Source organism: Protopterus annectens, chromosome 5.part1 (assembly GCF_019279795.1).
Source record: "Protopterus annectens isolate FY-2018-M chromosome 5.part1, PAN1.0, whole genome shotgun sequence".
Lineage (NCBI taxonomy): Eukaryota > Metazoa > Chordata > Ceratodontiformes > Protopteridae > Protopterus > Protopterus annectens.
The window spans coordinates 60,220,640-60,247,489 of NC_056736.1; the positions used below are offsets into that span (position 1 = coordinate 60,220,640).

General features: G+C 39.5%; 1 protein-coding gene across 2 annotated transcripts in view; it reads right to left on the reverse strand.

Moving 5' to 3' along the window:
• The window catches only part of TDRD3 (tudor domain containing 3), a 1,563,842-nt gene that overhangs the window by 423,585 nt on the left and 1,113,407 nt on the right, over nucleotides 1-26,850 (reverse strand). For both annotated transcript variants that reach the window (XM_044072885.1, XM_044072886.1), the window contains exon 11: nucleotides 15,826-16,688. In XM_044072885.1, coding sequence (XP_043928820.1) covers nucleotides 15,826-16,688 — 863 coding nt within the window. The remainder of the gene's footprint in view (nucleotides 1-15,825; nucleotides 16,689-26,850) is intronic.

Consider the following 26,850-nt stretch of genomic DNA (forward strand, 5'->3'; position numbering starts at 1 on the left):
AATTACTTTGAATAATGAAGCTGCCACAGTTGTCAACTACTAAAAACTGGATGTCTAAACAAGGAAAAAAAATTGTGTCTCGTGTAGATTCAGGAAGGCAGCTAATGCATTACCTTTACTGACCATGCTAGTGCAGAAGCAAGACCAAACAGCAGAGTTCTGAAGTGAAAAACACCAACTCCTGTTTAAAAAATTAAAGGAACCTTCCTGATTGCTTCCTAATATTATATGAAATTATGGGTCTGGTAAATACGAGCATACCCAACTTGTGTGGACAACAGACAGAAAAAGACTGAAGCATCACCATGAAAAAGGGTTCTTGTTTTGAAGTCACGCAAGTCTGTCTTTGGGCTTATCAAAAACAATGTTAAATAACATCAGGGTCACTACTGGTTCTATGGAGCCTCTCGATGGTTCTTCTTCTTGAAAAGGATTTGCACCTATTTCTTTCTTTCAAAAAATTTTGGTGAAAGGAAAAAATCTTTCAAGGACAGCAACACAGCAAGGGGAGGTGAAGTGCATTTTACATGTGTTCTGGCTACCACTTCCACTACTTATGCAGTCAGTCATAACATCAAATGAAGCCAATGCATCTCCTTCTCTTGACCACCACCAACTAAGGGTGGCCAAGACAAGAATATGGACTGTTGTTGACTGCCATGGAGTTATACACTGCTTAACTGAAAATAATAAAGACTATGTCTTCTAGGGCAGTGTTCTTACTGAGAAACTGTGCTGGCTCCAAAAAGGTTTCATGTTCAATAACGGTCAAGATATAGAGTTGTGTTTTGGACATCTCCTTCTTTCCCAAGAGCCTATTTTTTTCAAATTTTAGGCTGAACAGCAAGAGAAAAAGAAGTTATCTACTTATCATAACGTTCCATCTGTGTTGTCCATTTTCATTCTTCCTTAACTGATGGGTTCGGATCCGATCCCTCGCATCTGACTTAGCTGTTGCTAAAGCTTGTGGCAACCAAAAACTCTCGAGCTTCTCCCTTACCCATAATGCAGTTACCTCAGATCTTGTTTGCTGACTTTTGTAAGAAAGAATATTTACTGTGCATAGATAAAGGAAGGTGAAAAGGTGCATGCAGTCAATACATAGAAAGACTATATCTGGAGCTCAATACAAAGGACAGTGATGTCAATTAAAAACTTGTTCTTTCTGAAGTTTGCAAAGGATTGGGGTTGGTGGGTAGGGAGGTGAGGAAGCATGAAAATGGACAACAAAGATGGAACATTATAGTAACTACACAACTTCTTTATCTGATGATGTCAATTTTCATTCTATCCTCAACTAATGGGACAGAGTCCCCAGCTACCTAAAATTCTGGGTGGAGTCAAGGAAGGAAGTTCCTGAGCACAGCTGAACCAAATGATGCTATACCTCTGGAGACCAGATCCAATTTGCAATGAGTAACAAAGCTATGAGGAGCAGCCCAAGTAGCTGCTGCGCATATGTTGTCCACGGACATCCTGGAAAGAAAAAACGGAGATGTTGCCATGGATCTAGCTGAATGAGCTCATACTACTTGTGGCAATGTAACACCCAATTTTTTTTATAAATAAATGAGATACAATCAGTTAGCCATCTGGCTAAAGTTACTTTGGCAACTGTTTTTCCAAATTTCAAGTCTGCAAAGGAAACAAACTGCTCTGTTTTTCTAATGTCTTTTGTTCCATGCTGGTAAAAATGTAATTTATTTATTTATTTAACATTTGTTAACCGGGTTAGTCTGACTGAGCTTTTGGCTCATTTTCAGCAGAGACCTGGGGAGAAAAGCTCCTCAGGGAAAAGAATTTTACAACAATAATTTACAATCAGCAAAAGAATATGAGATTTGCTACAATATCATTTTAAATGCTTAGTACAAAATAAATTTATAGTCTGGAAAAGATTATGAAACCAGTTACATATCATTTGATATGAATAGTACCTAGTTGTTTTAGGGTTTCGAAGAAAAAGTATACAAATAGTTAGATGAAGATATAAGGGAAGTAAAGTAGAAGTGACCTTTTAGACACTTAAAAAGGTTAGTTATTTTGGAGCAGACTGAGTCAAGATTGGTTAGAGAGGGAGGAAAGGAAGTAGTGGGAGGGTATTAAATAGCAAATGTAAAAAAGGAAGGAAGAGGTAGGAGTACAATGTTAGAGATACATTTATAGTGAGGTGGAGAATTTGGTGGAAGGATAGCTGCTTCAGGGTGGATGACTGCAGTGGCAAGACCATTTTTATGAGGTATTTTCTTATGGCTAATATGAAACTCTTGCTATGGTGAAGGGACTTTATTTCTAAGGGCAGCTGGTTCCAGGATGTAGCTGGGTTATAGTTATAGAGAAGACATCCAATTTTGGTTTTGGGTTTGTAGATGTGTAACAGCTCTTGGTCTGAGCTGTGTAGAGTCCAAGCAGGGGAATATTTAGATATGATGGAAGAGAGGCTGGGGCAGGAGGAGGGTAGATAGAGGATGGAGAGAATGATTTGTAGTTGATATAGCTGGAGCAGGTGAGGGAATTCAAGCCAGTCTAGCTGCTTAAGTGCTAAGCAGTGGTGAGACTTGTAGGTTTGGTTAGCTGCAAATCTGGCCACCTTGTTGTAGGTAGTTTCAAGTTTGGAAATGAGTGTGGAGTTAAGGTTTGTGAATATGTGACAGCTGTATAGGACTGTTGGAAGTAGTAAAGCATGAGAGAGAGTTTTTCGGGCTGTGTTGGTTAAGTATTTCTTGTTGCGGAAAAGGTGCCCAAGTTTCTGATTAGTTTTTTTTATGGAGTTTGTAATATGTAGATCCAACTTATGCTGATCATCTATTGTGACACCTTGAAATTTAGTACTAGGTTCAACTGAGATGATGGTGTTGTTGCTAGATAAAATGGTAAATGCACTTTTGACACTGGTGAGGTTTTTTGGGAGGAAGAGTAGGAGCTTAGTTTTCTTAGGATTAAGAATCAGTTTGTTAACACTAATCCATGTCTCAATGGTGTGGAAAGATGCCTGAGTAGTAGAGTGGAGGTCAGATGGGTTGTCAGCAATGGTTATAACAGTAGAGTCATCAGCATATTGCACAAGTGATGACTGAGAACAAGAGGTGTAGAGTAAGTTGGTGAAAATATTAAAGAGCAGTGGTCTGAGGATGGACCCCTGGGGGACACCCATTTGTACAATGGGGGGGGATAGTGCAGAGAGCCATTTGACGGATTGCTTGCGGGTAGAGAGACAGCGGGTGAACCAGGAGATAGGGGAGAGAAATTTAAGTTAATGAGTTTGTCAAGGAGGAGAGGGTGAGAGACAGTGTCAAAGGCTTTAGAGTGGTCAAGGAATAGGCATGAGACAAGTTTATTGTTATCACCAGCAAGAGAAACTGTGTTGATGAAGGATATTAGTGCAGTAGTTGTACTGTGATTGGGACGGAATCCATGCTGAGTGGGTGCGAGAAGTTTTTCCTGGTGAAGGTAATGCATTACCTGCTTGTGAATGCATTTCTCTAGGATTTTGGAGAGAGGAGAGAGAGTATGGCAATGGGTCTGAAGTTTGATATGTCTGAGGAGTTGCCACCTTTGTGAATGGGTAATGTAAAGAAGTTTTTCCATATAGTGGGGACATAGGATTCGGAAATAGATCGGTTGATTAAGATAGATACAGTATAGGCCAGAGGTTCAGAGGCAATCTGTAGGAAATAGGAGGGTAGGTTGTCAGCTGAGGGGGGAGCAGGATTTGAGTTTAGAGAGTAAAGATTTAATATAGTTAGTCGATACTGCTTTAACAGAGAAAGAGTTAGAAGGGTTAGGAAGAGGTATTGAGTTTGTGAGGGTGTTAGCATTGTTGCTGGGGGGAAGAGAATTGATTAAGGTAGTTATCGAGTTTATAAAATGATTATTAAATGTAATGGCTGTGTCTTCAGGGGTTATATTAGGGCATGGATTTGGAGGGGAAGGGTTCCCTAGATGTAGAATATGATTGACAGAGCACCAGAATTTTTTTCGGTCTGATTTTAGAGTAGAGGGGGGATTTGCATAGACGTTCATTTTGTCTTTATGGGTGATTTTTTAAATTTTATTTCTAAGTTCTTTATATTTCTGAAAGAGAGAAAAGGGTCCTGGTTTTAGTCCACATTTTCCATATCCTGTCCTGGTTTTTCATGAGGGTTCAGGTAGATTTAGTAATTGTGTGGAGAGGAGCGAGGGAGTTAAGAATGTTTAGGAAGGTAGTGTTGAAGGAGTGGACAGCTTCATCTAAGGGGAGAGTGGTGAGGTGAGACAAGTTAATTCCAGAGAGTTGGTCAATGAAGGAGTCATGACAGAACTGTGAAAGTTTGCGGGTGGCAATAAATTTGTAGGATTTGGTAAAGTGGGGAGTATGTCTGGTAACTGTTATGGGGCAGTGATCACTGAGGGCATTTGGAAGGGTTTGGGGGTTATGATAGTTTTGGGGGTGGGAGACCAATATCCAGTCAAGAAGAGAGCTAGAAGGTGAGATTTATTAATATAAGTAGGGGTTGTGAATAGCTGCTCAAACCCACGCAGGTTAATACAGGAGGTAGTGTTGGGAGTTTGTAATAAAAGCCAATCTATATTTACATCTCCCAGTATGATGGTTTCATTGTGGATAGTCTGAGAGAGGTGAGATAAGATGTTCTCAAGTATGTTAATATTATCACCAGGGAGAATACAGATTGCTACAACAGTTATGGTGTTGAAATTATTAAGTTTGAAGTTGGTTAGTAGGAGTTCAGCTGCTGAAAAGGAGGGTAAAGCAAGTTTGGGACTAATTAGGGAGAGATGATCAGAGTGGAGTATGGAGACTCCTCTTCCTTTTTGGTCAATCAAGTTGGAGAATATTACAGCCAGGAGGGATAACTTCACTGTCCAGGTGATGTGGTTTTAACCATGTTTCTGTTAGGGTAACTATGTCAGGAGTATAGTTAGCTAACCATGAATGGAATTCATAAACTTTATTAACGAAACTCCTGAGGTTGATAGAGCAGAATGTTACTTGCTTTTGTGAGTAAGAGGAGTTGGTGGGATTAGGTACCGGAGGGTTACTGTTCTGGGAAGTGTTTGTAGGGCCAGGGTTAGGATGAATGTCGCCTGACAGGAGTAGAGGTCTGTTCTGGAGTTTTAGTTTGAATAGGTAGACTTTAGTTTTTTGTTTTAAAGAGGTGGGGGGAGATATTTTTATTTTGGGAATGGGAGTAGTAGGGGGAAAGATGGAGAGACAGATTTGTAGATGGGGTTGTGGTTTAATACTAGAGTTTAGAGAGCTGTTTGAGTGGTGGAAATGGGGTGTGGGTAATTGGGAGTGGTAGGAGGTGAGGTGGTAGAGGATGTGGAGTAGCGGTAGTAGAAGTATAGTTTTAATTTTAAGAAACATGACAATTTATAGGAAATAGAGGAGAGGATGAGAGGAAGGGGTGAGAGTTAGTCAGTGTAGGATGTGATAGAGAACAGGCAGGTGAGTGTGGGGAGTAGCGAAAGGGAAGTGGTTGTAGGAATGGAAGGAGAGGGGAGGGGGATTAGGGAGGAAGTGAAGAGGTGTGGTTTGTATGGATAGGTATAAAGGTAATAATATGGGGGGTGTGGGTGGGAGGGAAGCGAAGAGAGCCCGTGCATAGCGAGGGCAAATGGAGAGGGGCTACACCTACAGAGTAGAAACCTTGTTAAAAAAATTATCAGCTAGTCCTGAGTCAGAATTATCCAGGAATGTGTACTTAAAACACCTTTGTTTCACTTTACTGATCAGAGAGTATATAAATCAATAGTTGTAAGGGTAGTGAGTGGTAGTAAGATTATAGAAAAAAATGGGGGGGGGGTTAGGATGGGTATAGGTCGACAGGTTCCCGCAGTTTAGTGCTCACCCAAGGTTAGAAATCCTACATGCTAAGCTAGAGTTAAAGTAACATAGGTCTAAACAATACAGGCTTTCAATTAACTAGTGCAGGTTATCTGAGGGAGAGATTGCCACACTTTATTTCTGCCTCCCGAAGTTTGCTTTTCAGGTTGGTGTTTAGTCCAGTAGGTAAAGCTTATACTGTATCTTGCACTGAGAGGGTAGTTTTTGTTTTGAAGAAGCAGGGGAGAGACATTTATTTCTGTCTCCCAAGGTTTGCTTTTCAGGTTGGTGTTTAGTCCAGTAGGTAAATCTTATACTGTATCTTGCAATGTGAACATCCAGTACATGTAACATGTATTCGCCTTTGTTAGTAAATTTGGGGAGGAAAACTGGCAAATTAATGGACTGACTGATACTGGATTCTGAGAACACCTTGGGAAGAAAAGATGCACTGGCTCGTAACGTAACTCCATTCTTGTGAAAAATCAAGTATGGAGGTTTTGAAGACAAAGCCTGAATTTCTGAAATTCTACCAACAGACATAATGGATATTTAAGGTCACACACAGTTTCTGGTTCAAAGAGGGAATGCATAGGTGTCTGCAGTACCAGATTGAGGTCCCCATGGGGTAGTAGGGTCTTTAAATGGAGGTTTTAAAAGTAGAGTGCCTCGTAAAAAGCTGTGCAGAACTTATGAAAGGCTACTGAGGAACCCTCAAATCCAATGTGAAAGTTTGATATAGCTGCTAAGTGAACTTTAACAGTTGAGGAACTAGCTCCTTCTTTAACAAGTACGGCCAAAAACTCAAGGATGTTATGTATCGGAGCTGAAAAAGGTTTAACCTGATTCTGATGTGCCCAGGAGACAAATATTTTCCATCTACTGGAATACAGTTTATGTGCTGGAGGTTTATGTGAAGATAAAAGTATATATCAGACAGGGGAAGACAGCACAGGTTGTCTGGCTATTACTGGAATTGGAGAAGCCAGGCCATCAGCCTGAGTTTTGATATGTCTGGATGGATTATGCCTATCAGGTGATACAGGAGGTCTGGAGTCAGATCTAGAACCCAAGGCTGGTAAAGTGAGGCCAAAGGAAGGTGAAAGGTGCAATGAGGATGACTTTGCTCTTCAACATGGCAGCTTTCTCTAGGAATATCGGAATTAGTGGGATTGGTGAACAGGCGTATAGTAGATTGGGAGGTCAACTGTGAAGTAGAGCATCCCTCGGTGATTCCCCCCCATTAGGGAATTAGGGCAAAGTAGCTGTTGCATTTGTTGTTTAGGTGAGAAGCAAAAAGATTTCAAGAAGGTTGGCCCCACTGACAAAAAACATTTCCATCACTTTCTTGTTGACAGACCACACATGAGGTAGAACGCACCAGCTCAGCTTGTCTACTATCATAATGGACTTCCCCGGAATGTGCGTTGCTATGAGAAAGCGGTTGGATGAGATTGCCCATTGCCATACTCTGAGCACTTCAACACAAGGGGTAAGATCTGGTCCCTCCTTGTTTGTTGATGTACCAAACTATTGACATATTGTTCATTTGAATTGCAACTGTCTCTAAAGGGAGAGCATTTTGAAGGGCCTGCAATGCTAAAAGCACTGCTCTCATCTCTAGGACACTGATATGCATACTGGCCTCTTCGAGGTACCAAGTGCCTTGGACTGTTTTCCCAAGAAAGTACTCCTCTACCTCAACTGGGAAGCATCCTTTGTCACTATGGCCTTGGGTTGAGGGGAACGAACGGACGGCCTTATAAAACCTGATCTCATTGAATCCACCACCTGATCTCTCTCTTGCATATGTGAGTGATTCGTATCACAGCTGTTATGGGTTGGTAACGTATAGACCACTGTGCTGCTAGCATCGGCAGTAGAATCCTTATGTGAAATCTGGCTAAGGTACTTGTGTTATTGCCGCTGACATTAATTCTAGAGCTTGAAAAACCAAGTGGGCTGAAATCTTGGTACTTCAGATTATTTTTCTGAACTGTTATCTGTTAGTTTGAACCCTTGATGGAGGCAGTGAAGCTATCCTATGAATTCCAAATTCTGAGTTGGTTCAAGTTGAGACTTGTCACAGTTTATGGTTATCTCCAGATGAGAACACGTCTGGAGAACCTGATCTCTTGCACTTATTAATTGATGCCTGGTCGGGGCAGTAATGAGCCAGTAGTCTAGATATGGAAACACCCGGAATCCTTGCAGTCTCAAGAGAGCTAACCTAAATAACACTTGGCAACATTATATTTATTTATATGTGTTTTAGAAGTGCTTTATAAGCTATCTTTTTCCATGATTTTTAAATGTATTAGGCTTTATTGAAATAATTATTACTAATTGTTAATTGAGATGTTTGTTACTATATAAGCAGTAAATCAGTTCTGTATACCATAACCTGATGAAGCGCACTTGTTTAAAAGTGAAGAGCGCTTTTGTTCTTTCATTAAATTATCGTTCTACTTATCGTGGTGGTTCCAGTGATTTATGTTCATAGTCTCAAGAGAGCTGCTACTACTGCCATACATCTGGTGAACACCCTGGGGTCTGTGGTGAGACCAAAGGGCAGAACGCTGAATTGGTAATAACTGACTCAAGTGAAAGTACCTTCTGAATCGTCTGTTCATCTTCATGCGACAGTATGCATCCTGAAGGTGTAACGAACATATCCAGTCATCCCTGTCCAGAAAAGGGGAATGGACCGAACTGTGACCATCCAAAACTTGGTGCATCGAACTGACTTGTTTAAGTTGCTGAGATCCAAAATTGGTCTCCAGTCTCCTGTTTTCTTTGCACTAAAAAGAACCTTGAGTATGTTCCAGATTCTATCTGATCTTGCAGGACCTCTTGGATCACTTTTTTTCTAGCAGCTTTTGTATTTGAATTGCTGCCAGTTCCCTCTGACTGGGTGGAACATTGGGGATTTTTCTTGAGATTGGAGGAGGAAGGGAAAAGGGTATTATACAACCTCTGGAAATAATCTTCTGCACCAAAGTATCTTTTGTTATGTCTGGCCAGGCTCTCTGGTGCAGGGATAATCGACCCCCAGTTGCAGCCACAGGTGGACAATCTGAGTTCCTTTCAGGAGTGCTGGTAAGGTCTGTCAAAGAAAGAATCTCTGGACTGCTGGTTTTGCGGGCCACCACTGCCATGGGGCATCATCGACCACTGGAGTTCTTTCCTTTGCCCCTCAGGGAACTTCCTACAAGTGTCCTGGAAAGGACTTTGGGATTTCTTGAACCACATTCAACCACCTCGTTGATTCCTACAAAAGCATCTTTGAGTAGTCAAAAAAATGTACGTCCATGGCAGATAGTATCTTTTCATCCTTCTCACATCTGGAAAACGTGTCCTTCACTCTGGGGCCAAACAAAGACGTGCTGTCAAAAGGAGCACTGGCGAACGAAGACTTTAAGGGCTTTGCAAAATCACATAAGCTCATCCAGGGATGTCTTCTGATGGAAATGCCTAAACCCATTGCCCTTGAGGTTCCTTCGGCTACATACAAAATGAGCCTTATGGAAGAATTCAAAATAGATTGCAGGGTAGCCAACTGACAAATCACAGATGACTGGACCTCTGCAGTAACCGATCCTGAGAGGGTATTTAATAGCTCCTTAATCAAATCCCTCTGTAAACTTTAAAATGTGCCAAATAAATAAGTGATCTTAAGGAGAAGGTCACTGAAGTACAGACAGGTTCCCAAACATGTCCTTCACCCTAGACTCCCTGTTAGGGGGATGAATAGTGGAACATTCCTCGGCAACTTCCTTTTTGATGGCCACTGCCATGACCATGGCATCAATGGGCACCCCCTTACCCCAAAACTGCTTATCCAAATGTGGTGCAATAATCTTGTCCAGTCTCCTATGTATGGGTTCATTGTGTCAGGTTCCTTCCATGCCTGCCGAGAGACTAACTCAATAAGCTTGTCAGTGGGTGGAGTAACCCAGGAGAAAGATGGGCCAAGTACTGTAAACCTCCAAGAACACAAACACCTCAGATGAAGGGTTGCTGGGTGTCCAGCCATCTCTCTGCTTTAGGATCATGAGGATGTCTCCAAATCAGACATCTTCAGAAGGTAACTATAGGGACCCTTCACCTAGGTCCGTATCTTTGGTGATCAACTACTCTGCGGAGTCCAAATGCTTCCTCTTACAGGTCTTCTTCCGAGGGACCCCTTCAGTGGGATGCTCAGGGGAGGTACTGGAAGAAATCGAGATACCCTGTTGGGAATCCTGGGGGTCTCGGACTGGCTGTCCCTATGGTAAAGAGTGATGAGGCTCTGAGCACAGAAACATCAAGGTAGAAGGCTTAAGATCCAAGGGGGCTGGATTCATCCATTCTACCGAGGCAGAAAAACTCTCTTCATAGCCTCACAGGCAGACTGCTCCAGAGAAAGAAAAGACCTTGGATCCAAAAAGATAAGCTTTTAGACTGCTTTCCTCTCTCACTCGAAAGCAATCTCCCGAGGTGGAAACCAGAGCGTAGCTATCCAGTGCCAAGGCTCTGAGGTGCAGACACGGCTCTAACAACTTTGGAGTTGACTCCAATACCTCAGATCCAACAGGGAATTTTCGACCCTGACAGCTCTCCGGATCTGACTGAACTGGAGCACTCAGAGTAAGCTTCAGATCCAAAGATACTGCTATCTTTGGATCTGAGCAAGATGGGGCCAAACGGCTCGGATCCAGGGACTCAAACAGTTGAAGGAGTCAGAGGAGGAATTTGTAGTGGGGGTATACTAGAACAACAGACCTGCTGAACCAAAGGGGTAGAAGCCAGTAAGACACCCATCTGACTCTGCGCCAAGAGGATCTTCCACATCACCCTTCCCACACCTTCAGCTATCAAACTTCTGGAAGAACAAGTGGAAACAACAGATGGGGACCTGGGTCTGTGATGCTCCAAAAATGGTGAGGGCACCGGATCCACAGAAGTTGAGTATCTTGTTCTTGGTAGGTGAATAACCCTTGAACTGGTAGGACTAGAAGTGGCCAGATCCGATACCTTTTTTTGTCATATCCGAGGAATTCAGATCCACCAATTTTTTTCTTTTTCAGATCCGAGGGTGAGGTAGGATTCATCTTGGCTCTTTTCTTGGATGGCTCCAAAACCATGGAGGACAAAGGTTTCAGAGAAGACATTTTCAACTGTTCAGTTTTGGGAGATTGATGTCCAAATATAGCCTCTCCAAAGGCAGAAGGTAATAAGCCCTTTAAGATGAGCTTGTTTTTCCATTCTACAAGTGTCCTGGGGTTGAATCCATGGCATACAGAACAATTTTCCTGCAAATGTTAAGGTCCAAGGCAGTAAACACAAAATGTGGGCATCAGACAGGAAGCTTATGCCCACATTGAATGCACTTTTTGAATCCAGCGTCACATTTTTCCTGACATTGTATCGCAACAATAGAAAATAACTTTAAAAAAAAAAAAATTAGACTTTTTTTGGAAATAGTAAAAAACTGCATGAAAGGTACTAGCTATGGCAGCACTAGACTAAACTAGGTGTAGAAAGACAGAAATGTACTAGCAATAGTAATTTAGAAGTACACAATGTACGGAAAAGGAAAGAAAGTTAAGTAACTATTGTAATGGTAAATAAGATGAGGAAGGCAAGGGATATCAGAATTACTAGGAAATGGAGGGTTTTATAAGCTAACAATAAACACTTATCTCAACATCTTAAGAGATTTGGTAAATTACATCTTTCACTGAAAGTGGCAAACGAGATTTGAGGTAACGTAGGGTTGGTGCATTATGGGTAACAGAGAAGCTCGACAGTTTTTGTCACAAGCTTTAGCGATGGCCAAGTCGGATCCGAGGGATCAGATCCGAACCCATCAGTTGAGGATAGGATGAAAATTGACATCATCAGATCCTGTGTTGCTCCCAAACATCCTACTTCTCCTCCTGTGGTACTGCTTCTTAAAAAAAGAGACTAAAAATTTGAAATGGAGGGTTCCTGCCCTAAACTTTTGAGATCATCTAACAAATTCAATTCTGTAGTGCTTTTCTATGGTGACTTTTGGAGGAATCATTAAACCTCCTTCTGGCAAGGCACCTTAAGGTGATGTGTAAGGTACCCAAATAAGTTAACTTACTTAGGGCATTTGTCTACAGGAGGGATTTGCTTGCCACGGCAACACTTAATATTAACTAAAGCAGGGAGGATTTCAATCCCACAATATTGGCATGGGAGGATTTATCTGCCACAGAAGTTCTTGATTTTAGAAGCCAAGACTGCCAAAAAGGTTATTAGTATATAGAAGATGGTAATCAGAAAAGCAAACTATCCCATTTACAGAAAGAAATCTGCTACATCATCATCAAAATCCAAATCAAAAGCAAATTGCTGAAGTTGTTAAAAGAAACAAAAAAACTACCCAGAGTTAGAGCACTTAAAGTAGCCTGGCACCACTAAGTGTAGTAAAAACTCTTTAGGATTGGGAAAGAACTGTATTTTTTAATTTATTTAGTACATTATGGGAATAAGGGGCAAAATATGAAAAGTCTGGAAAAGCTTTGTGTGCCAAACAATTCTAACATATGTGGCATCAGTTTTAATTATTTCTGCAGCTAGATTTCTTTGGAATTAAATCACAAGTTTTTAAGTTATGTCTGAACACCTTTTTTTCACAGAAAAAGTAGCTGCACTGGTTACATTTGCAACTGTCCCTGAAACCTTGTTTTGGGAACAGTAAGCCCAAATTACAGTTAGCCCATGATATTTCTTAACTTCTTTACTGAACAAACACACACACACACACACACACACACACACACACACACACACACACACACACACACACACACACAAAGAAAGCGTATTAACCTGTGATGAAACACTGAACATGGAGAAACTTAGGAAGATGGACAATTTTCAAGAAAAAAGTCAAAGATGATGAAAAAAAGAAATAAAACAAATTGTACTTCTTATTTTAGTGACAACCTTAGGGACAAAGGGAAAGAACTTGGAGAACAGAGGCATGCTGTTTTTATGAATCAATCAATGGTACGATTGGGACACCTCAAAAGGGATTCACAGCTTTAAAATTTTGACTTTAAAAATAAAGCTCCAGCTGAAACTGTATTTTTTAAGAATATGTCAAGGTTAACTTTGCCACAAATAACTATGGGATATTTATAGAACTCTGCTTAAAACTATTACATGAAAAACTAGATCCTTATACACGCATGAGATAGTTGCAAAAGGTTGGCAATAAAAACTACCTTCTGGTCCTTTAATAGGGTGAATGATGTCTAGCTCTTTACTATACTCATATATATTTGATAAAAGGCACACAATAGTCTCACTTGCCTTCCTTGTAAAAGGGTAGAAGAACCCCTTACCCTGTGATCATCACAGAAACTGAATACTCCATGGAAGCACACAATTTCTTTTGGCACACATGAAATTTTAACACCCATCAGGCTTTAATTGAATGCTGAAGTTGGAGATATTTTAGAAACAACATAAATTACTGTAAGAAACATCTTTATCTCTAGTATTTCCGGTTGTTTTCAGCAATGCTCCAATAAGCTGTTGTTGAAACTTAACCAGATTGTCATGGGCCAGACCACTGCTCCTAAAATGTGACTTCTGACAGACTTTGCACTGATGTTTCACCATCAACTGCCACCAATCACTTCAAACACACACCTGTTGATGTCTATGAGCAATGTGTGTGCATAGCAGCACACTATTTATCATATGAAAACCTATGAATAGGCTCATTGTAACCACAACTTACTGAATTAAAGACTATTCTCTCCTTACCTGAAAGGTTTAGTGCCTTCCTTCTTTGCATGCTAAACTGCAGTAAGCTAAAACTGGACCATATTTATGACTTATAGTCTTTTCTCGTTTAATCTAACACAAGATTCAAAGCTCAATTCCTTTCTAAAAGGGTTCTTTTCCTCAGAAGGGTGGTAATGCAAAAAGTTTCTTAAAACTCTTCTTACCAATTTATGAGGCTGAAGCACCTACAACATAACCAGATTCTTGAGCTTCTGAATTCTACTGAGCATAAGATGACAAATCACAAGTATACATTAGGCCTGGATGTAATGTGCAGCCTTCTTCATTACAGTGGCCTTTCATAATTCTAACGAGTTTCATAGGAAAAGGTAAGCAGGAACCCATTATGTCAGTCTTACAAAAACATATACACTAATGAAATGTGCTTTGCTAAAAAAGCATACATATCTAGATACTGAACATACCTACTTCAGTGAATCCCTGCCTACATATATGGGAGAAATTCAGTGATAAGGTAGCTATTCAAAGCCCACTTCAGGGCATCAACATAACATCACCCCAGACTGTATCTTTCTATATTTTCTTTTAGTACTTATGAATGATCCCCCAAATAAATACTGTCATGGCAGCAGCTTTATTACCCTTAACCCAGGATTTCTGTACTGGACTGACTGATAAGATTACCTCTTAAATGACTGCATGCCTATTCTGGATATATTGTTGTTACTGACAGCTCAACAATGCCACTGTTAAATATACCAGATGCATGCTGCAAATAGTTGATTATCTGCATGGCACTATTTTCACTACAGAAAGACAAGTGTGTATTTTCTTGATTCAGTTTAAAGACGCACTACAGATAGCTATAGACAGTGACCTGGTCATGGCACTGATGAAAATGCTGCAAATAGTAATGCATATTCTTTACCTGGAGTCTCCAAGTGACAACAATAAACAGATAAGTACTACTGCATGGTTACTTCCATCTATATAACTTGTACTCTGGATAAGCCTCTCTTTGTCTCTTTCTCTCTGGGACTGGCTACAACACGCAGCTCTGTTCCTGACTTACTAACAACCTCCACTCACCCATTTCTGTCTAATACAGCTGCCAGAAACTAGTTCCATCTACTGTATGCAGTAATTAAGTTATGTTGCTTTAGAAATCCCCCTATACCAGCCTGAAGTGTAAGAACATCTATCTTGGCTGCTAAAATTTGAAACTTTATTCCTGACTTCTCTTTACCCCACTCATATATTACTTCCTCAACTTCAAAGTTAATTCATTACTTCAATAATCTATTCTTTTTAATAACTGTGTGCACAGACTGGACTTAGGGACCCTTTCTGGACAAGTCTTGGTCTCAAGGTATTACAAGAAACAAATACATGCTAATATTTTTCAACAAAAGTTTTCACAAAGAGTCAAAGAATAAATCAAATGGTGTAAAAACAAACATATTTAGTCCATAAAAACTCATGATCACTTGGTACACACAAAATACCACGAAAGATTCATCAAGCTCAAAACCTGCCTCTTTCCTTTGTGTAAATCTTAACTCTCTCACAATGTATTCATCTATTTAGTGCTCCATTAGCAATTAGTCTATGGATGTCTTCAGCAGTATACTATCTACTGTTTCCTCAGCACATAAACTCTGGCCTCACACTTTTGCTCTGACGAGTAATTACCATTTTATTAGCATTTTTTAGTACTATGTAATTCTTAAATCCTTAGTATTAATATTGCCCACACACACAGACTTGTTTGGCGTCTTTTATCTTGTGCACCTTTCAAAACTGGGGTAATGCATTAAGAGAGTGTATTCTTGTTCCTCAAAAGTTTAAATTTATGAACTGAATAAAAATTACCTATACAAGTATCCAACTGCACAATCTGGGAGCCACACATATAGATGGACATTTGTAAATAACCATGCAACAGACGAGTAGAATTATTAACACATGACATAAACAGGAACTCCTTTACACATCCTAAAAAAAATGTTTGTCTAGTTAAAACTGTGTTTGGATAGTCCTTACATTTCAACAATCTCCAGAAAATGAAAAAGGCCACACAGTTTGGAGCTACAGTGAATGTTACTATATATAATCAGTAGTGTACACTGAAGAATGTCAAACTCAAAATGGCAACGTGAAAGCTTGGCAATGGTATGGCCATTCTACTGCACCTTTATGCTACTTACGTGAAAGGCATTTTGCCTCACCTTGTTATCTTCCCAGTACATTGCAAGACATACATCTCCTGGTTTCCAGTTATCTAAAGACATTTTATAGTCATAAAAGTTAATAGCTTCTACATTTTTTTCAGGTTTAATAGGGCCTGATCTCCTCTTTGGTCCAGAATTGTAATAAAAAACATTTTCATCATTCACTGATGTGGTTATAGATGGACCAACTGGTTTAATTGGGCCAGTTCTTCTCCCAAACTGTAAATTCCCTGTGTCACCATTTGGTAAAACATTAATGTCAGCATTTCTCATAGTGTTAGTCAAATCCCTGTTCAAAGTACTCTGTCTTTCAATTTGAAGTCTTCCAAATTGCTCAGCATTTACGGCTTCAGGCTTCTTTTCATAAAAGATATTTGAACTTTGTCTCTGGTTTTCCCATTTTCCTCTTCTTAGGGAACTAGTATCTGTAACTTCTGGAACACTAGAAATGTTTTTCACTTCTGCGGAACTGTTGCTTTTAGTCTGCCTGTTTTGCACAGTACTTTCTCGTATATTCTTTTTAAAAGAATTATCTCTTTGCTGAATTGCATTTGGCTGTACATAATCCTTTGGTTTTTCAAACAGAGCAAGTTGTCTATCAGTTTTATTCCTTTCTTCAGTTCTAGAGTCGGATCCTAAAGAGTTCTGTCTTTCAGACCCCCTATTTCTTGGTGGCCCACTACTATCATGAAACTGTTTAACTATTTGTGTATCCTTCTGAAATCGAGGTGGCCTTTCATTTCTTGGTTGACGAACTTCACTTCGTGAGTACTTGAACTGATTAAAGTCTTTTGCAGGGGCTTTATCCACATTCAGAGCTTTCTGATGCTGTCCATGTTGAAGAGACTGAGATTTTGTTTCTACAAAACCAAACAAAGAATTAAAATCTGTAAAGTTATGCTGCAGTGCAAAGTATAAAGTTAAGGAAGTTAAGAACAGACACATTGCTTGCACTTTTCTGCAAATTAACATTATGTTACAGCAATTTAATACATCTAGCAGAATTGTGAAAGATAAGCCAACGTACACATAGAAATGTAGTAACCCAGAATATCCTCTGTTCTTTCTTTGGAAATGGATGGTCACACAAATGTTCCTGAACCTCTCAATATTGTTACAAGGGAAGTTATCCAGCATGTAAACTATTTTTAGACAGAATGCACAATGTTTAGAATTTACAACAGTTTTAAAAAAAATTAATAAAATTCTGAAATCCTATATTACTAATGCCAGAAACGTAACCAAGAATGGAGATCAACTAAAATGTTTAGCATATATAAAACAGTAGAAAGTAATACATGTTGCAAAGCTTGGCATTCTACTCACAATTTGCTCATTTTTTTGTACATTTGAATGTCTTTGTACTGAGATGGGGGCTGGCAGTCTTCCTATATAACTCTGTAAATGAGTGACTAGTGTGTCAACCAACAATCCGAGAATTTGAATGAATTGTACAATATTTGAAATTTAAAAACTGCTAAGCTTACTTTATGTTGTGTTAACCCCAGTAAGAACTTGCATGTAGTATCTTCCTTAAAACACTCACTACACTAACTTGACCACCTTCCATCCACATTACTTGGTACTTTTCATTACTTTGACATAGGAGTTGGATGTTAACATTAGTCATTTTGAGGATGAGTTTTTATACTTCATCAGGACAAATAATTTCTCTCAGCGTATAACATTTTAAACCAAGAATAACATCCTAGATTTGCTATTTGTCAACAAAACAGGGTTAGTGACAGAAACTGTTCCACTTGAACCTTTGAGAAGCTCTTACCATATGTGTATTGCTTTCTCCATCCCAGATATTGGCCCATCTGAAAGTAAACAAACCATCTATAACTACAAAATCCTGAATTTGGGAGTTGCACATCCATGATATTTCATGCATCACTTGGGCAGTTCTTTCTCATGGCACTGGTGTGAATACTGGTTAAAGCGAAGTGAAACTTGTTCTACAGCTTTACAAACAACTAAGATTATGAAGTTTTCTAAAATAAATACATTTATTGATTAAACTGCTACTGTGAAATCAAAAGTAAGCTAATCTCAGCCTGTGTCTTTGTCACAGAGGGATGGAGCACTGTGACTCAAGGCAACCAGGGTTCAATTAGTGGCCATGGCACTGGAGGAGCCAGGTAAGGAGACAGAAAATGAAGGGGAGGGGAAGGCTCTCTTCACCTGAGGGGAGGGACAGGTTGCCTGCACTTAGGGTGGCATGCCGGGTCAATGTGATTTTCCTTGTGGAGGCTTGGGAAACCACTCCTTGTGCTTTAGGGTGACGGGCATAACTGATTAGAGGAAATGTCCCTCCTAGTAGTGAGGGTATTTTCTCACTGGTCAGCCCACTGCAATAATGTTGAAACACCCTTAATGACTATCTTAATGACAGCCCTTCACAGCTGACCCTTGTTCCAGTAATGAAAAATGAATGGCTGATTAATTAGGATGGTTTTGATGTTTGACTAACACTTGGGACAAGAAAAAAGTTTGCTAAGATACTCAAAATTAAAAAGCACAGTCATCTTTTAAGATATTCTACACTAGGATTAACTAAACTAAAATGAACACTGCTGCAAGAAAACTGGAAAAGGTAGCAGCTAAACAAAAATCTGAAGAATCATTACAGCTGAAGCTAGGTAATAGACCCCTTAACTTACATGTTGAGCTCTTTAACACTTCTGAATACTGTATCTAAACAGAGAACCTGAATGAACTGTACAATATTTTGACCCAATATTTAGACGTGGTACACCTGATCTGTTTGAAAATTATTGACCCATTAGCACTACTTCAATATTAGGAAAGTGCTTTAAAAGATGCCTGGTAGATATACTAAAAGATCAAATCTACATGTTATTACATCATTCTTTACAGCACGGACTTTAAGAGGGTATATGTCTAATTTGACTATTTTAGTGAACGTTGATGAATTTTTAAGAATGGTGCTTGATCTAGGGCTGCCATTATTTTTTATCTATTTTATAGTGGCCAAGGTGTTTGACACTTTACCACACATATATAGAACAGAGAGCTTACCTGTTCACAAGGCCAATCTTAACATCATTTGGTGGACTGAATATTAATTAAACAACAGGAAAAAAGAACCATCCACAGTCATTTTTTAAGTTAGGAGCCAGTGAATACTGGTGCACCACAATGATCATTCCTGGGGCCTACACTACTCAGTCTTGTTCTTGCATTTCTTCCGAAATTAAGTATATGCTGGGTCAGCAAATACACTGAAGATCTCAAGATGGGAGTTGTTCTATCATCATAAAAGAAAATTGTGATAGATGTATTACCCAAACAGGATAAAGACTTGTCAGACCCAGCTTCATATAGATCAATTTCTATGTTAAACCATGATTGTGGGGTATCTTTGTCGATACTAGATAAAAAGACAACAGTGTTGCTAAAATTGACAGATATGGATCAATGTGATTTTGTGGAGGGAAGGCAAACATTTGATAACATTAATGGAACAATGACAATTCAGAGGTATGCAGAATGTAAGAAAATATCACTGTTGTTGGTCAGTCTTGATGCAGAGAAAGTATTCAACAGAGAAAACTGTGATTTTTATGAGTGGGGCAATAAAATCATCTGCATTCCATGATACAATAATAAAGTTAATTAAGAGGATATACAAAGGATTGCAGGCAAGAATTAAAGTGGAAGTGTTCCTCTCTGACAAGTTAAGTTTGAACAGAGGAACCAAGCAGGGGGTGTCCTCTTTCCCTTTTGTGGTTTACTTTATATTTAGATCTGGTGGCAAAGAAAAGAAGGCACTCAAATTCAAAGATATAGCTGGTATGGTAATCAAACAAAGTTGGCTTTTTTTGCAGATGATATTATTTTCCACTTGATGTTTGTCTTTTCGGCTTTTCCTGCTTTGGGGTCGCCCTAGCGGAACTCCGGTCCGCTAATGACTGGCAGTAGATTTTTTATGGTGCCGAGTTGACAGCCTGACGCCCAACCTTCAGCGAAGGCATGCCCATTCATGCACGTCTTTCGGAGGCCACTCGACCGCAGGGAGGACATGCAGACTCCACACAGAAGGCACTCCAGCCATGAATCGAACAGGAGAACCTCTTGCTATGAGGCAACAATGCTACCGCTGTACCACCGTGGGCTTCAGATTATTTTGCACTTGATAAATCTAGAAAAAGACATCTCGGTGTTGTGGAACACTTTCAGACAGTTTAAAGTTTTTTCAGGATATAAACTTAATGAAAATAAAACAAAGGCTACAGCTGTAAATTATGCACCCACACAATAATTGGTTCAGCAACACCTATATTTATGGGGACATGATAAGATGAAGTATTTAGGATTATGGATTAAAAGGAATTCTGTTATGGCAGCTAAGGATATGAAAGAGTAGACTAAACAAAAGATAAAAAAGAGAAACCATTCTTTATGTATATGGATAGTAAGATACAAGCAGAAAAATGTTTTAGTCCCTTTAGTTTTATACACAGGTCAGACATATTTTTATCAACTACAGGAGAAATTGTGTACAGTAATTATTAAAAAGTTGAAGGAACTTGTTTGCCACCAACATCAAGTTTGTGTTCTATCTAGGCCTTGAGGCTAGAATACAAGACTATTTAACTATAAAACATGTACACCAACAGATATGCAAGATCTTTGATAAAAAGATGATACAAAAGTGCAATGTAAAACATGATAAAACACAACTAATTCTAAACTACTATACTACTAAGAAAAACACCAAAAGGTTGTCCAAACCAGAACAGAAAAAAAACTCTGGAAGGTTGTCATCTGTGTACACTGATCTAATCCCAAAACAGCTTAATCACAGACAGAAGTAAAAACAGAAGGGCTATACTAAACGCAAGGCAGAAAGCATCCACACATAATTGAACAATAATTCAGAGAGATAAATGCTGTAGTAAAGTGAAAAAAATGACAAAATGCAAAGCAGCAAAAAAAAGGGAACATGAGGAGCCATCAAAAAGCATACCGCTGCTACAAAGCCTGCCCAGCTTCTCAATTAAATGCCCAGTTTGTAGTATTTGGAAAATGTGTGAAAAGAGGACTTGGTAGCAGCTTTACAGACACATACCTTAAGTATTTATGATAAAATCTGCAATGTTAGCTGCCACTATGAACTTCCAGTTATAGTCAGTCTACAATGGTTATAACAAAAGGTAATGCAGCGAAGCAGCAGTTTTAAGAAAGTTTTGTTAGGAAGTGGTCTTCCCCATTTACCTGGCACAAAGGAGACAAAAATCTGGTATGACAGTCTAACATCCTTGGTTTTACTTGTATAACTCATTCACATTGGCCAGCACTCAACTAATGAACTGTCAAAACTCTGTGTTTTGAGAGGTTGGACAAAAATTAGCTGGAGTTCTGAAACACAACTTTACAAGAGAGAAAATCATTTTAAGCAAGTTGTCTTTTTGTCACATTTGTTCAATTTAAATAATTTTTCTGCACTAATGCTGTTTAATCACGGCGTGCAATATCACAAATTCAGTACTGTGATTTAGCTGCATTTTAACAACTGTGCTCTATAAGGTCTGTCTTTGAAATATGAGAAAGTGGTGCACATAGTTACACTTGTAGACATGGAATGAACACAGCATGACTGATGCCACAGGCTTGAACAAGTTAATATTCTCATATGTATGTGGACACCTATGGCATGCCACATCTTTTCCTCCTCATTTACAGAGATGGAGCAAAACATGGGTAACCAGACAAAACAATTAATGGTCAATTTTAAAACTAATCTGGCCAAGAATAGAAGACAAGTCCTAAAGGACACGTTTGTGGAAGCCTGTGCATGGTTCTTGACATCCTGAGTCCTGGAGATCTGACATTCACCTCAATGAGATGATGGCTATCATGGCAAGAGTTACATGACAGTCAAAAAAACACTTTTTCCTAGCTTAAAAATGTATAATTTCACAGAAAAAATGTCCAGCAATGGAAAGCATTAGCTGACTGTTGATCCTCAAAAACCCACAAGTGGAGCGCTCTTCGTCAGCAATAAAGCTCTAAAAAGCTTGCCTCCCAAAACACACTTTCCTCAGCTCAAGATGAATAACAGTCTGGGTGCCCTTGAAGTTTTGGAAGCTGGTCAGCTATAACATCCTTTGCAGGACATAACCCATACAGCTGTGGCTACGTCTGCAATAATCAACATGATGAACATCTGCAGTACATTGTACTGAAACTGGAGCCCCAACAGAGTGAACAGAGCAAACTTTCTATGCTGACACCACACAATAATCTGCTAGAACAAGTAATGTCCACTACACTACACAGGTTCTGCATGGCAGCATGACCCTAAACCTCAAGCATCGATGTGCTCACATAAGTCCATGAAGGGACAGAAGTCTCACATCTTTTTAAAACTAAGAAATGGCAGGAAATAAAAACCTTAGGCCTTACTTCAAACGAGACAACCTATAGACTATGTAAGAAGTACAGGCTGGGCTTATCCTAACAGATCAATGTAAAAAAATCTTGTCAATTAGCAGAGCTCTTTCTGTGGAAGGATCTAAGAGCTGTAAAAAAATGGCCAACAAAAACAATATCTAACAAGTACTAGTGTACGATGAACATTAAAGTTCAGGCTTACATACATTAAGCCCAAAATCATGTTGTCTCAAGGTAATTATTTTTCTCTGCGGTATGGCTATCTTGGAGTAAGTAACAGGGATGTGGTAAGTGCAGCCCCCTACACTTGCCCCTTTGTAAAAAAAAAAAATTAAAAGAAATCAGCGATTGTTGATATTCCCTGTTTTCCTCCAGTTTCATAATTTTTTTCCAATTAAAGGTCTCAATTATGAGATTCAGAAATACAACAGTGAGCCCTCTCGGATGCTTTAAAGCCTTTCTTATGTGACAGAGATGATATATTTGTGGTTGGCTTGATCTAGACACAGAAAAAGAAAAGAGCACTGGGATGGGATTCATAAAGGTTTTCCACAGTGGTAACTGCCTTTTTCCACTTCCACGAAGTCCTGCAAGGCTTGTCTTAACAGTATTCCTCCAAAGAAAGGAGGCATCCTGAATACAGTTTATGAGCTCTTCTAGGAGGAAGGAAACCTCAGATACACCCACATGCTGCTCAGCCACACACCTGAAAATATGTCTCTGGCTACAAAATCCATACTGTCAAAATTAGAGGAGGTTATGTGGAAGCCCACCTTAGACAAAGTCTGAATGAGGTTATCCTTGAAGCCAAATTCATGCAGGCTTTCAAATTTCTTCAGCATCTGCTCTACTACAAGAACTATAAACTATATAGGTGATATGAATGTCTGGGTCCTCTGAAGCTTCAGTGTGGAATGGGAGAACAATCTCTTAAAACTAGCTAGAGCTTTTTGACACCCTGTCTGGCTGAAGGATGACAAAAAGGTATACACCACAAGAATCACATGGGAATTAACTTCACGGATACTCGGTGAGAGAGAATTGCTAATTTTACCTTGAAGTTTCTATAGGGCATCCACTTTGGAGTTGCAGGAGTTTTGTGTCAGTTAGCAAGGATCTACCCCTCCAAATGGCCATCATCAGTTAATGATACACACCTAAGTATTTCTGGGGGAAGGAAAGTAAGTATGAGGGCAGTATCGTTGAGTGGCAAGGTTGAACTGCTGGCACCTGCAGCAGCATCTGACCTTATGTTCCTCACAAGATAAAGCAGGCAATACTGGTTTTGGTCTAGGCTGGTAACCTGAAAGTCATACAAACTTAATAAACTTGTATCTAAACAACAAATGCCAACATTTTACTGACGAAAGCTACAACTGTAAATGATACTTGCATGTGGTAAAAAGACATGGTGATCATACAGCTTTCTGACATAGAAAGATAAAGCTCTGAACATTTCCAAGAAGATCCAAGTTTAGCTAACAACATCAGATACTGGAAGATCTGAAAAAAGGAAAATTGTAGTGAGTAGCAACTGACAGCTCACCTATTCTAGGAGAGGATTGGTGGTTCCAGACCATCCACTGCCATCAATCAAGCAGGGGCTTGCCTGGCACTCAAAGATGGACCGGGAATGTGAACTTGAGCCTACTAAGTTAGTGGTAGTAGCCATCAACATGTGTGGAAGGAAGTACATGTAAGAAGAGAGCACTGTAGGCTTCTGCAGTGATGCGAGTGCACATGTCAGACAACAGCAGGTGGTAGTATTAGGACCTAATAACAGAAAGGCCCAGAGGAATGCATGAATGAAAGCCTCTGTGATTAGCTCTTGCCTCTCAATAATGTTTAAATCTAAGTCACAACTGGTGCTTGCTGTTCAGGGAATGAATTGGCCAATATACTGGCATGAGAGCTAATGGTCAGAAGACATCACAGATCCAAAGAAAAAGAAGTGGTGGTTTATGTTGTTGACATGTGGCAACATGGGGTGTTTCAGCAAGATCATTCAAAGAAAAGTGCAGAATGGTGACCGAAAGAAGGAATTAACCCAACTACAAGACCCATCAATGAAGGTCTTCAGTATTAGAACTGCCCAGTCTTTCCATCACCCACCTTCCCCCCTCCTTTCCTACATAAATGGGACTCATAACTTGGCTATATGAATTGTGTTAACAGATCTCGAAAGCTTAAGTGTGTAACAAAGTTCAGATCAGCTGTTAAATGCACTTATCACATTTCAGTTAGCAAATTTATTTGCAACAAAGCCTAAACTTACAAATTCACCTTTGACCTGCCCCCTCCACCAAAAAAAAAAAAAAAAAACATTTTGAAATCTACCATAGAAAACTAAGTAAAATGCAGTATTGATCAAAACAGACTATGAACATTCCCAGTTAGAAACAAACAGGAGGTACACTGAATAATGCTTTAAAAAAGCCTATTAACTGAATTGCTCATAGTGTCATCTGAATATCTTCTGTTGCAGAACTCAGTACCATGAGAAGTGGATGTTATTATACCTACAGTGGATAAAAAATTTGCACACCCCTGTTAAAATGCCATTTTTTTGTGATATAAAAAATGAGACCACAATAAATAATTTCAAAACCTTTTCCACCTTTAATGTGACCTATAACCTGTACAATTCAATTGAAAAACAAACAAATCTGTTAGAGGAAAAACTATAAAAAAATAAAAAATGTACAATACTGGTTGCATAAGTGTGCACACCCTTAAACTAATACTTTGTGTATGTGCACACCCTTAAGCTAATACTTTGCTGAAACACCTTTTGATTTAATTACAACATTCAGTCTTCTTGGGTAGGAGTCTATCAGCATAGCACATCTTGACTTGGCAATATTTGCCCATGCTTCCTTGCAAAAGCGCTCCAAATCTGTCAGATTGTGAGGGCATCTCTTGTGCACAGCCCTCTTCAGGTCAACCCACAGATTGTCTATTGGATTTACGTCTGGGCTCTGGCTGGGCCACTCCAAAACTTTAATTTTTGTCTGGTGAAGCCACTCTTTTGTTGATTTGAATGTAAGCTTCAGGTCTTTGTCATGCTGAATGGTGAAATTCCTCTTCATCTTCAGCTTTCTAGCAGATGCCTGAATGTTTTGGGCCAAAAGTGACTGATATTTGGAACTGTTCATAATTCCCTTCCACCTTGACTAAAGCCCCTGTTCCAGCTGAAGAAAAGCAACCCCAAAGCATGACTTCCATCACCATGCTTGACCGTGTGGATGGTGTTCTTTTGGTGATGAGAAGTGTTGTCTTTGCGCCAAATGTACCTTTTGGAATTGTGCCCAAAAAGTTCAACCTTGGTCTCATCAGACCATAACATATTTTCTCACATAAACAGACAAAGGGCGATAAAACACATTCAGTTTAGTATATTTTCCACATGCTTTTGAGAGACTTTACTTAGTTTTGCAAATTTTAGCCAAGCCTGGAAGTTTTTCTGTGTAAGAAAAGGTTTCCGTCTTGTAACCCTACCCCATAGCCTAGACATATGGAGAATATGGGAGATTGGTGTCACATGTAGTACACAACCAGTACTTCCCAGAAATTCCTGCAGCTCCTTCAATGTTGCTGTAGGTCTCTCTTCAGCCTCCCTGACCAGTTTTTGTCTTCTCTTTTCATCAATTTTGGAGGGACATTCAGTTCTTTGCAACATCACTGTTGTCCCGTATTTTCTCCACTTTTTGATGACTGTCTTCACTGTGTTCCATGGTATATACAATGCTGTGGAAATTTTTTGTACCCTACTCCTGACTGATACCTTTCAACAATAAGATCCTTTTGATGCTTTGTAAGCTCTCTGCGAACCATGGCTTTTCCTGTAGCAGGCAACTGAGTAAATGTCAGGAAAATCCTACTAGGACAGCTGAACATTATCTGGGGTTAATCAGAGTCTCTTTAATTGATGGCAGGTGTGTACTCAAGAAGACTGAATGCTGTGATTAAATCAAAGGGTGCTTCAGCAAAATATGAGTTTAAGGGTGTGCACACTTATGCAACCAGCATATTGTATGTTTTTTACTTTTAATATTTTTTCCCCTAGCATATTTGTTTGTTTTTCAACTGAATTGTACAGGTTATAGGTCACATTAAAAGTGGGAAAAGTTATGAAATGATTTATTGTGGTCTCATTTTTTTATATCACAAAAACCTGGCATTTTAACAGGGGGTGTGTAAACTTTTTATATCCACTGTACCAGTAAATGTTGACATAAAAACAGTAAAGAGAAAAAAATCTCATTACAGACCGCTGAGGGACACCAGAAGTTCATTTTGACTTTTTTGTCTGTGAACAAACACCTATAATTACAGCAGGGAAAGGTCGATCACTCTTCTATATTTCTTTCCATGAAATGAGAGAAGGGGACATTAGCGGCTTTCAAACCAAAGATTATTTTCACTGCATGGACCAGATAGCCTCTTCAACAGAACAGATTGCATATTTTGAGTTGGTGCTTTTCTAAATTAACATACAAGCCTTAAGGCAAACCAAGATGCTACCCCAATGGGGGGGGGGGTGTAATTGGCTTACACTAGGATAGTTTGTGGCAATTCCCACGGCCTGCCAGGGACCTC